The sequence below is a fragment of the Falco naumanni genome, chromosome 8, assembly GCF_017639655.2.
Source record: "Falco naumanni isolate bFalNau1 chromosome 8, bFalNau1.pat, whole genome shotgun sequence".
Taxonomy (NCBI): Eukaryota; Metazoa; Chordata; class Aves; order Falconiformes; family Falconidae; genus Falco; species Falco naumanni.
In genome coordinates this window covers 49,460,651-49,472,796 of record NC_054061.1, presented here as the reverse complement: position 1 = coordinate 49,472,796, position 12,146 = coordinate 49,460,651, and the positions used below count along the sequence as shown (strand labels likewise).

Below are 12,146 nucleotides of genomic sequence, written 5' to 3'. Positions count from 1 at the left end.
ATAAAATTTTAAATGCTATGAATGCAACTTGGACCAAGATTATCAAGTCCCAGTGCATTTCAGCTTCACAGTGTTCAATTTTTTGTCTGTTTCCTTCCTTGGGGGAGAAAAGGATTGGCAGTATCACTTCTGTTCATGTCAGAGCAGAAGATGCAGTGTCAATTAATGTAGGATTTTCTGTGAATTCCCACTGTTTGTTTAATGCCCTTAGCATGTGGAGCTGACTATATCAAGAATTAATTTAAAGCTTAATATATTCCGTTCAGAAGACTAATGAACTTTGCTCATGACATAAAAGGTAGGGGAGGGTCTACATACACTGGGGTGAGCACATATTTCTGTGAACTAGAGGTCAAAACCCTTGAGTTGAAAGCGTTTGCTGTGTTCTGCCAGTTTGTCAAGTTTACTGGATTTACCATGTGAGTTAAGGGTAAACTACAAGGCAGCTGAACTGTGAAATTTCCAGTTGCACAAAATCTTGTGATACTGTGATGTGTTCTGTTACTGATCCATTTGACTCTGTGCTGTGTATGGAAGGGGAGCTGCCGACACTGGTTTTAGGATAATACCCAGGACAGTCACTGCTGGAAATAAAAGCAGAAAGCCAGTCCAGTAACAGAAGTGGAGCAAAACTCTTGGATCTCAGGGCACCCTTGGGAAAGTGCAATAATGTGGGTCTGGCAGTTAACTGGAAAACTGAAACCAGGTAAAATTTAATTACAGCTTTCCCTTCCGCCCTGTTACACAAAAATAGAATGAGTGAGGTATTTGAGAAAGTGAGCTGCAGTGTCTCTTCTCCACCCCTTGGGGTGTTCTGTGGCGCTCAAAATAATCCCAGTTCCCACTCTGCAACAACGGATTGTGCTGTGTCAAGCCAGGGCACATAAGGGAAAGCAAAAGGGGCCAGGTGCAGCGACAGCTCAGTTTGGATGGAGCATAGCCTACACAAGAGTTGACACACATGCTCAACAGGCTCCAAAATAAGTTGAGGGTATAGGCTGCAGTTGTTCCAAGTGGTGAGAGGAAGAGATCCAGAGATTCAGAAATGGTTGAGTTAGGAGGGGTGCACACCTTTTTTTTGCTCAGTGGCCAAAGCTAGCAGTGTCTAAAAAAGGCTTGATAATGGACAATACAAAAAGGAATCCTCAGTAACTTGAACATAGCAGTGTGTGTTGCTGTGTCAAGTATTTGCTTTATATCTGGGCTTGATAATGGACTACTAGGCTTCACAAAGCCTAGGTTGAGCACAGATGATATAAAAAAGCCTTTTTCCAAAGGATGGATTTTCGTTGTCCTCTATACTTACACACACCCCCCTGAGTTCGAGAATCGAGTGCAAGAGGGTAGTAATGAGGATGTGTCTTGTAGGCAGTACAAAACCTTGCTGCATTAAAAACAAAACCCCCTTCAGTCTGAAGGTACCTGTTTTGTTTGTTTCTTATTCTCAACTTTATATAAAAGGAAGGATAGAAGGAACTGATCTCACATTTGTTTGCTGTTTCTGTTTGCACCTTCACATAGGGTGTGCAGAACAGCTTAGATTTTATGCCTGTTTGCAGAGGGCTCTTGATCTGGAAGCTGATCTGAGGGCCTGGGTTGATGTCCTTGAAACCAGTGCTAAGGTCAGACTAGTAAGTAACTTGCACATCTCCCTGTCCAGGACTCAGTTCAGCTGAAAGATCTTTGGAAGAAAATCTGCCATCACAACAGTGGGATGGAATTTCAAGACCATCGCTACTGGCTGCGGACACATCCCAACTGTATTGTGGGAAAAGAGCTGGTCAACTGGCTCATTAGAAATGGGCACATAACCACAAGGTAACCCTGGTGCTTTAGGACAGCAGGTGTCTTCTGTCTTTGTGACAGAAGGTTGTGAGTTTTAGCTGATATAGGCTACCTTAGATTGCAGAGATAGATTCTGTTGCAGGGAGGTGAGAAAGAAAGAAAACTCGGTTTTATTCATTGCTGCCTGCCAAAGCAGGTAGGGTTCTAACTCTGTGTGGCCCAAAACAACAGGGCACAGGGGGCTGTCTGGTTTGGGAGCTGGTGTGGGAGGTAGCTTATGGGACAAGTATTACTTGAACAGTTGTAGAACAGTGAGTGTATTACAAAGACTGTCCAGAAATGTTCAGTAATACTCCAAAGAGCAAGTCTGCCCCTGGGATCAGAGATATATTTTATATATGTGTAATAGTGTTTGGTGGTTAGATTTTTGGTGGGACTGGCAGACTTTTATCCTTGTAAGCGAGTGTAAAGAATCTGTTATATTTAACTATGTGTGAACAGGATAAAACTGAGATGGTTCTTAAGCATAGACCAGCAGTCCTTGCTCAGCAGAGATGCTCAGTATCTGTAAATCAACCAAACAATATTAGAGGATCACAAGCAGTATGTCTTAATCATCTGTGGGGCACCTCAGCTGAGTTGAGAGTTCTGGCAGTCTCTTTGTGTAGCTCCATACTTGAATCAGTACACTGCTGCCTCTCCACAGTATTTTAACTAGTGTTTGGTTAAACATAGCAATGGGATACTGGTGAGTCAAATAGTGTGTCACCAATTACTCTTTCCTTTTGTACCATAAACCATGTGTGTTTAGGACTAGACTTAGAAAACCATCTCTATTCTTATGCTTCCAGGGTCCAAGCCATTGCAATAGGACAAGCATTAGTTGATGGACGCTGGCTAGAATGTGTCAGTCATCATGATCAGCTCTTCAGAGATGAGTATGCTCTCTACAGACCATTACAGGTAAAAGGAGTAGGAAAGCTGTGGTTCTTGCTGGGTTTGGCTGCTGACTAGAATCTTCTCTAATCCTGTTCTCAACAGCCATTGTATGTTTTCTGAATCAGTTCTCCTGTACAGAGAGCTGGGCTCCAGGCCTTTTTCCTTAGTGGAAAGCCTAAGCAGCATTTGCCCAGAAAACTTTGAGGCTGTCCTATGTGGTGGATGAGTTGTTATATGTAGTACTGCTTAAAGTGGAAGAAAGGTTCTCCAGTCTAGGCCAGTGCGTCTCGTGGCGAACATCTTCCACGGAGGCCTTGGGACGGTACAGTCTGTGCTTGTGGCAGCTGTGCTATCATGTGCAGAATCTGGAGTCTGTATGCAGTTACTGGTGACTGAGACACAGTGGTGGTCTTCTGTTTCAAAACTCCTTCTTTAAAAACTTCCAAAGAATGAATATTTTAGATATACAGTATTGGATCTTCTTACATATTATATTGGTAACCACCTTCTGATCTCCAGTGATGGCAGAATAAAGAATTCAGTACCTTAGCCACATGATGCAAGATTGGAAGGGAGTCTTTGTCATGCCTCCAGATAAGCTTAGCTAGCTGAGGGGGACGCAGGGAACCAGTGACCAGAGATGCTATCGTACTGTATTTCATTGCAGTCAAACTTGCTGAGAGGTAAGAGCAGTTACTGGCCTGAGAGACTGAGAGACTTTTTTTAACTTGAACAAGATCTATCTGTAGCCTTGCTATTACCTGAAAGCTTTCAGCCGAGTCTTTCATGTTCTGCAGCTTCTTACAACAAAGAACGGCTCAGCTGTCTCATAGACTTCAGTCAGAAAGCGTGTAGCCATTAGCATCTTGTCTCCCTTGTGCATTTCAGCTCTTGACCACAGTCACATGGTCTTCCGTTGAGATTGCTCCAGGCTTCATCTGGTATCTCAGCTAGTCAGCTGCATTGTCTCAGTTTGTTAGTAAAAGTTTTCCCTTAACTAGCAAGTGCTTGTTGATCCCTGTTTGTAACTACTTGTAGGGGGCTTGTGTTATTCAAGGTTTAAAGCCAATTCTTGTTCTTATCAGCCGAAAGTGCTGTCTGATCTCATTTCCCCTGGACAGAGTCAGGAGAAACAGTGGTGTTGACTCAGCTGCTTGCTGCGCTCACTGTAGCCTAAGGAATGACAGTGAGAACTTCCTCTTGAGTTGACTGGAGGCATCAGGATAACTGATGGAAATTGCTTAGGTGCTCTCCAGGTTCTCTGGCACCCTCGCCAGGCTTTGCTTTGATGCAGTAGCCCCAGCTAGAGCCTGACTTGTGAGTAAACTTAGAGCTACTTTGGTCAGTCACAGGATCGCTCCAGTAACTTAGAACTAGCCTCCTCCAAAAGCTGCGTGTGCTGGTTTCTGGCAAAGGATATGGTCATCGCCACCTTGGCTGGGGATAGCAAGTATTCAACACTGCTGAGCTGGATGTGGTGACAGAAAACATGCAGTAGAATAGACATGTCCTTTAGTGCCACTTAGTCACAACTTGTGTGGAAGTGAGGAGAAGGCAGAGACTAAGCACGTGGGAAGTGTAAAGAAGTACTTGTTTCCTGTCCCAAAGAGTTACTATTTCATGGCAAGGGGGGTGGCTCTATGACTAACCTGGCTCAGCCCACTGAGAGTATCTGATTTTTAAAATATGTGATCTGCACTTGTAGCAGACTGCTTTCTAAAGCTGCTTAATATTTCAGCAGAGCTGTACTTCTAACACCTTTTTTTCTTCCTTGTCTTCTAGAGCACGGAGTTCTCGGAAACCCCATCTCCAGACAGTGACTCTGTGAACTCTGTAGAAGGACACTCAGAGCCATCCTGGTTCAAAGACATCAAGTTTGACAGTGACACAGAGCAGATTGCTGATGAAGGAGAAGATAACTTAGCCAGTGAGTTTCACGCAAGTCTTGTTCTCACTCTGCCTTCTCCCCCATTATCCCCAGTCCCTCAGGACACAGTAGTTTAACCGTGTCTTGCTTTATATGTGTATGTGTTTGTGTGTGTGCGTGCATGGGCTGTAAGGATCTAAGCAAACTATAACCTAGCTAGTCCTCTTGTTTCTTATGGTGGATACAGTATTTTGTGTTTAGTGGAACTGGTAAAGCTTCATACTTCTAATGGAGGAGAAGCATGTAAATCGCTGCCGTCTGTTTCTCGGGCAGACTTCTGCTTAATTTGGGCCTTACAGTAATGCACTAAAGAATGCCCAATATGTCAGCATGCACACATGAAGATAAGATTAGAACGATGAAAATACTGTATTCCTTTAGTAATGCACACTGGTCTTTATGTATTAAAGACAATTTTTCTCCTCTCCGGTACCCTCATGATACCCATTTGAACCCTTTTCCTCCCCGTATCTTCCCCCTTACCCAACACTAAAAGACTCCGCCAGCCCTAGCAAGCGCACTTCAGTCAGCAGCTTCCAGTCCACAATGGACAGTGATTCAGCCGCTTCCATCAGCCTGAACGTGGAGCTGGACAACGTGAACTTCCATATCAAGAAGCACTCCAAGTACCCTCATGTGCCCCCTCACCCTGCCGACCAAAAAGGTATGAGGTAGTCACCAGCTGGAGTTGCACATGATGGAGAGCTAGGCCCTAGTAATACTGACCTATTTGGACACTACTTTTGTAGCTGTCTTACAGAGGGGGAAATAATGATATCTAGCTGGCACTCACTTGCAGTTTTGATGTGCTCACCTCTGAGGAGGCTCAGTAGACTTGTTGAAACACCTTCTCTGCAGAGTGTGTAACTTCCCCTGTGACTTTCTCTTTGCAGTTGAAGCATACCTACATAACAGGGCAGATCCACATATATACAGTTTCTGGCTAACTGGGGTGGAAAAATAGTCCGTGCATAAACCAGTTTGATACATGTCTCTACACTTTGAGATTAAACTGGAAAAGCAAGCAAGAAAAAACCCCAAAGAACAAAAAAAACCACAATATGGAAGAGCTCTGTGCTGACTTCTAATTGTATGTTAATAAGCTTACATTTGACAGAAGAATCTTACCTGATGAGCAATGAGGCCTAACTTAATCCATGTATGTAACATTTGTTCAAAAGAGAACAGCCACTTAAGTGAAGTAGGAAGAAATAAAATACTCAGTGTCGAAGACTTCTTTTGAAAGTTTTTTTCTCCTAAGTAAGTACTAAATGGAAAGACTCTTAACTATAAGCAAAATCCTTATGGAAAGATAATGTGCCTGCCTGTTGACAACTGCATTCACTAACCTGGACAAGGGCTGACTGAAATTGGGGCTTGCCACTGGCTTGGGTCTAGTATATTCTAGTTGCCTTACATGCTGGGTAGCAACAGATGTATTCCTTACTTAAGGTTACATCAGCTTTGTAGACTTCTGTCTTTGGCTGCTTCTAAGGAGTTTCTTATTCTTAATTATTATTTCCCTCCCCTCACTTCAGTATTTCCAACTTTACAAGATGATCCAATGTGAATTAATTTGGACTCCTTCCAATGAATTCATCCTTCTGTAAAGTCTAACAGACTCGTGGATCAGCATGCAAGACTTGCTTTATGCCTGTAAACAAATTGCATTTTCTGAAACGGTCACCAAAGAGAGTGAGGGAGGAGAACTGGTCACAGCTGACTTTCATAGTATGTTAGACACAGGAGGGAGAGTGAGGCAAATTAGAGAAGGAATTTATCAGTGCCCATTGTAGTCACTTCTTGCTATTTGCTAAAAGTATGTCTGGAAGAAGGGAAATCTTAACTGCTTGGTTTTTCCTCCAAAGAGAGGAGCAGAGCAGGTTTGAAATTTGAGTTGTCAGATGACCCAACAGTAGGGATGGGTTGTCAGCATGGCTGACACCAGCTCGTTATTGGTTGCTTTCAACCTCTTTCTGGCTCATGCCCTAATCAAATGAAAAGCTAACGCATCTGCAGGGAAGCAGAGGTGTAGAGGGGGAGAATATATTAATGAATTCCTTTTAGGAAGGAGGGATGCTGGATTAAATGAGCTTGAAACAGGCCCAGGTGTGCTGCAGTATCCTCTGAATTTACAGCTGTAGCATGTTTATGAGTGTGTGTTGGCAGTAAAACAGGTAATACTCAGCTTGATTCTGGTCAGTGTTGAAGGACTTAGCAGAGTGATAGTCCTGGTTTCAGACCTATCTCAGTCTTCATCTCCTTGTACAAAGAGCAGTACATGATGAAGGGGAAACGTAAGAGATCCTGCCTCTCTTGGAAACTGTTGACCAAATCAAGGCTTCTTATAGCCAGAACTGAAGCTCTTGTGAGAAAGGCTTTGATGATGGAGAGCTCAGAGAAGATCAGAAAAGGCAAGTGGTTAGGTGACTGAAGAGAGAGAGACAGTTCTGTCTTTGAATTATATATGTTGACAGCACTTTGCTATCTTGTGTGAATCTCTGCTGACTGGTGTTTGTTACCTGTGCCTGAAATGTGTGGTCTCTTACCCAGGTTATTCTGCAGGAGTGTAATTTATAGAATTTCCCAGAAAACTGGGAAAAACTGCTTTTAAGAGAATGGATTTCCCTTGAGGGGAAAGTCTCAGTAATATGCCCAGAACTAGGATAGGGTGGAGGTGTGAGTCATTAAAAAACACATCATGCAGAGGTAGGTATTATTCTGCAGGTTTTTTGAAAAATCTGTATCCCCTGCAAATACAGAGGGTTCCTGGCATGACCATCTCTGGAGGAAAAAGACCTAACAAAAGAGTAACAAGTTAAAATGAATGACAACATTTTGAATAGCAAGAAACACTTTTTGGCAATAGGGAGACAGAAATTTCATGGGTACTTAGATTTGTTTGGTTTTGTTTTTTTTTTCAAGGCTTTCAAAAATTACGTGGGTCAAAACCTACAGTGCATACTGTAGTGCCTAGAGTAGTGAAATGGATGACTTCTGAAACTTTGACCTGGAAATACTAAAGAGTGGAAAGACTTTCAGCTTGTTTTCCTGATTTATCCTGGGTGTATTCAACAAAAGATGCCATCCAGGATGTTACAGAGAATCACAGTAATTAAACAGCGAAGGCTAGATAGTTGAGCTTCTATGCAAGATGGGACACAGTGATTTTAAGAACAGAGTACTGTAGTTAATCAGTGACATGGTGCGTTTGTTACTGTCAGGGGTCAGTAACTTCCTTATGACTGATCTGGACACACGTATTGGGCTTGATTTCATTGGGATTGACTTTTGTCCTTAGACTGGATGACAGTGACTTCATTATTTCAAAGAAAATTAAGTAAAACTAAAGATCACACCCACCTTTTGAGGCTAGTGTAACTCAATTTACTCACAACTCTGTAAATTACAGTCATTGGGGAGGGCTGACGGGACAAAACATCAGTGCTAGAAGTGCAGGTCAACTTTGATCTAAGCGGTTAGTGGGTTTCTTCAAATGATTAAGGGATATGCAATTTCCATCAGTCACAGAGGTCAGCTGCTTTGAAGCAATGGCCTGTGATGTACCAGCTGTGTTTTGGAACAGAGTGGTTTGTATATAGTCTGAGTCTAATAGCAGGACTTCTTGTGATGTTACAGGCTGACTAATGTCTCGTGTGTTTCTATGAAATTCTAGTGACTCCACGTTAGCTGGCTTGTAGTATCTTACAAGTGAGTATGGTGACTCATTCATAGTATCATCTGCCTAAACGCAATGATACTTAATGGTGTGTATCAAAATGGGAAACAAAGTAAGATTGCTTTCTGCATTTAAATTTGGGGAAGAAATTAAATGACTTATTTAAAATGTGGGGTTTAGTTGCTGTTCTTAAAGATATACAGTTACCAGTACAGGAAACTTTATTTTCTAAATGTCTTTGCAGCCAGGTATCCTTGATCCTGATAGCAAGTATTTTGGGTAGTTAGTTTTTGATGCCTGCATCTAGTTAGAGGGGGAAAGAGCAGAGGATCTGAATAACCGTGACACAGTTAGTGATCACCGTTGCTTGCCAAGGATTAGTGTGCTGTTGCCAGGAGTCATTTTGGTGCCTGTTCTTTTGAGGAGGTGCGCCTTAGTTTTCAGTGGATATCTGTGGATGTGTGCATATTTGTTCATATAAGGTAAAAGATGTTGTTGCTGGCCAGTCTGTTTTGATGTTTAACCAGAGCATTCTGTAAGGTGTATAAAATCTGTACCTGCAGGTTTCTGTTGGAGACCTGTGAATTTGTGTGCACTGTGGTATTGGCTTCTAATGATGCCTTTAGATATCAGACCTAGGAATTTGTATGTTCTGGGGTGGTTTTTTTGGTTCTTTATTGTTTTGATTTGGTGAAGCTGTTCAGGGATGCTTGTAAGATAGTCTCCTGATAGCTAACGGTTTGCAGACAAGACTACAAAATATGCTACAGGAACCTCCTCCTCCTTCCCCCCTGCCCAACATTCTGTGGAGCAATGATGCATGTAGGGGTGATCTGAGGTAAGAAATGTGCCTGTGTTAACAGCAGGAGCTGCTGCCCTGAGGCTCTTGCAAGGCGGAGAGGGATGGAGGTGCTAGTATGCATGTTCATGTGTAGATGCAGCGTGACATGACTTAGTCTAGGTAGTCTGAGGGTGAGCCAGCTTTTATCAAGCAGTAGGTTTGCTTGTAATGCTAAACTCTTAATCTATATAAGAGACAAAAGGAATCTGCAAATAACCATCGAGCTGCAAGGGAGGCCTGCAACTTCCCTTTGGTACATTAATTATCTGTTTGCAGGCTGGCCAACTGTAGACAAGCTCAGATTTTTAAAATGGTGGTATGTAACGGGTCTCTTGAGTGCTGCTGTTCAGAGACTTGTGATTGCTTGTGTCCTGTCAACTTTCTGTTGCTTTCTGTTTGTGTCTGAAAGCTGCCTGGCTTTGCATTCTGTTTGTGGCAGTAGGTCTGGACTGGTCTCAGGAAAGGTGATTAAGGGTTAGCTGTGGACTTTGGATCATTGTATAAGCAATTGGGCCATTGCTCTTGTTTTTGCATTGTACAATCCCTTTTTATAGAAGCAAGGAACTGACTAAAGGCACAACAAGCTAGTGGCCTCTGGAGAAAACAAGCTTTTTGTGGCCAGCCAGCCTGCATGAAAGATCAAGATCTAGCAAGCTAAGCAAGGGTAGTAGATGGAGCTTCATGCTACTTCCTATATGTAAAGTGATATATCTCTTGCTTTCCTTTATTGCTGGGAGTCCACTTCTGTCAGCATGGATTCCTGAAAACACTTAATTTTAGACGTAAACTTTTAGCTCTTGAAAGGTGGGCTGTGTTTTGTTTCCTTCACTGTGTAAGATAAATCTTATGGCTGGCCTCTCTCTGTCTGATGTACTTCAGCAGAGTGTGAGAGCAAAATGGTTTCTGAAGCTGTATTTTAGACCAGAAGGTTGTTCAGTGTCTGGCTGTTCCTACGGTGTCTGCTTGCAGCTTAACATGTTTGTACTTAGATGTAGAAAAATGTGGAGTGGGTCAACTGGAAAAGCAAAATCTTATCTTTCTAGTTCAGTCTCTACTCATGTCTAATTTGGTTTTGTTTCTTCACAGTAGTAAGTACTATTTTCTTGTCATATTAGAACTTTTTGATAGAACAAGAATGAGAGGATATTCTTGTCTTGAACACTCATCAAGCTGTTGCTAAATTGGTGACCGAACACTAAGATGAGTAATGCTGTGTCTTCTGGTGTGGGCGTGTACCTTGTAATTATATGGGCACACCAGTGTAACCTGTCTTTTTTTTTTTTTTTGTCTCCGCCTACCTCCCTCTTCTCTCTTCCTTCAGAGTACTTGAATCCTGAAAACGGTGGGCAGCAGATGTTCTCTATAAGTGATGCTTTCATTAAAGGTAAGGAGAAACTTCAAATGTTGCTGTTGTGTGGTTTTAATATAATGATGAAGACTCCTTGATACTCCTTTAATAGGGCACTGACCCTTTAGAAATATTTACTTGACAGTAAATGTGAACTTATTTGTGGCAAAACTGGTAGATAAGCTAACTTCTTTGAATGCACGTGCAAGTTTAAACTTTTTTTGCTTCTCAGATTTCTTCATTCAAAAGCACTCAAAAGAAAAACTTTTTTTAAAAATACGTGTGACCAGTCTATTCACAACTTCCCCACTCCCAAACTTAAGTAACCAGTTTTTAACTTTGTGCAAGGAAACAAAGATGTGGTATGATTAGTTGGAATGCTTCTACAGAGTAGCTTAAAGCTTCATCTGTTAAATCTTTTTGGGTTTCCTGTCATTGCCGCTGCCACCATCACTACTGCTTCTGAAATAAAACACCATTAGATGCAGTTGTGAGTTTTAAAACCCTTGTGCCTTCCATTGTGCACTTCCAGGTGCACTTGTGGGTTTCTTTTCCTCCCAGTTCATGCTGTTGATTTTAGTGAGCTTGTAAGAGAAGGAAGTAGCGGGGGAAACCCCAATGTCTGTGCAGCCAGAAGAAGAAAGTCTTTGATTAAACTGATGCTTAGCTTTTCACTGAGCTTTTTCAGGAGAAAGGAAAGAGGAAAAAACACTGTAACTTCTGTTAATCTTCTACACAGCAAATTTTGGGCATGGAGCATCTGGAAGAAATTAGGTTTTGTTTTTAGAGTTGTTTGGTTTTTTTTTTTTTAGTACTCCTCAGATTACTGCTGAGTAAGGGTTTTGCGGTTGGATCATGCACTCTGAGGAGTTTTAAGCTTGAAATCTGAAGGCTTACATACTTGCTGATGGAAAATTATACACTACTAACATAAATGGCTTATAATATAGTCAACCATTATGGGAATGGGGAAGTTTATAACTTCCCTCTATAATATCATAGGACCTGTGTGGGAAATAACCTAGGAACTCTTTCAAATCAGAAGGCTGTGCTGAAATAACCTTTGATCGTGGTACTGCAAAACAGAGAACAGTTCTAAGGAGTTCCCACAGAATACAGTGATTGAAAAGGACAGGCCCCCTCCAAGTGAGGACTGTCTTATACTGTTGAAACATGCTTTTTGTTTCAAAAAGCAGAAAAAGCTATAGGTTATATTGATATTTAGGATTTAAAAAATTGTATTCAGTGGATATAGCCTTTATTGGCATCCTATTTATCATAGCAGAGAGATTCTTGTGTGCATGATGGTTGGGTGGATCGAGGTGAGAAAACGGGCTGAGATCTTAAGTGGTGCAAGCTTTTCATGAAAGAAGATCCTTGAGAACTCTGTAGTATTAAATACTGTGACACAGGCTAGATGAACCAGCCTGCTGGCAGCTCCATCCACACCTGAGCAGTAGCAGTGTGTGGGATCAGGGCTGCAAGTCACATAAAGAGTCAAAATCTGACATATGAATTGGTAGCGTAGCTTTTCATTAAAATACGTTTTAGAGGTGTGCTAAACAAGACCTTTACCAAGATATTTTTGATAACTTGTGCTGCAGCCTGAATGAAATATCTAGATCTT

The 12,146-nt window shown here is 42.0% G+C and overlaps 1 protein-coding gene across 9 annotated transcripts in view; it reads left to right on the top strand.

Moving 5' to 3' along the window:
- The window catches only part of PIKFYVE (phosphoinositide kinase, FYVE-type zinc finger containing), a 69,513-nt gene that overhangs the window by 23,209 nt on the left and 34,158 nt on the right, over positions 1-12,146 (top strand). For 7 of the 9 annotated variants that reach the window (XM_040603783.1, XM_040603788.1, XM_040603785.1 and 4 more), the window contains 5 exons: positions 1,661-1,818; positions 2,637-2,748; positions 4,507-4,651; positions 5,148-5,315; positions 10,493-10,555. In XM_040603783.1, the coding sequence (XP_040459717.1) occupies positions 1,661-1,818; positions 2,637-2,748; positions 4,507-4,651; positions 5,148-5,315; positions 10,493-10,555 (646 nt within the window). The remainder of the gene's footprint in view (positions 1-1,660; positions 1,819-2,636; positions 2,749-4,506; positions 4,652-5,147; positions 5,316-10,492; positions 10,556-12,146) is intronic. The other 2 variants (XM_040603784.1, XM_040603786.1) reach the window with 2 other exon arrangements.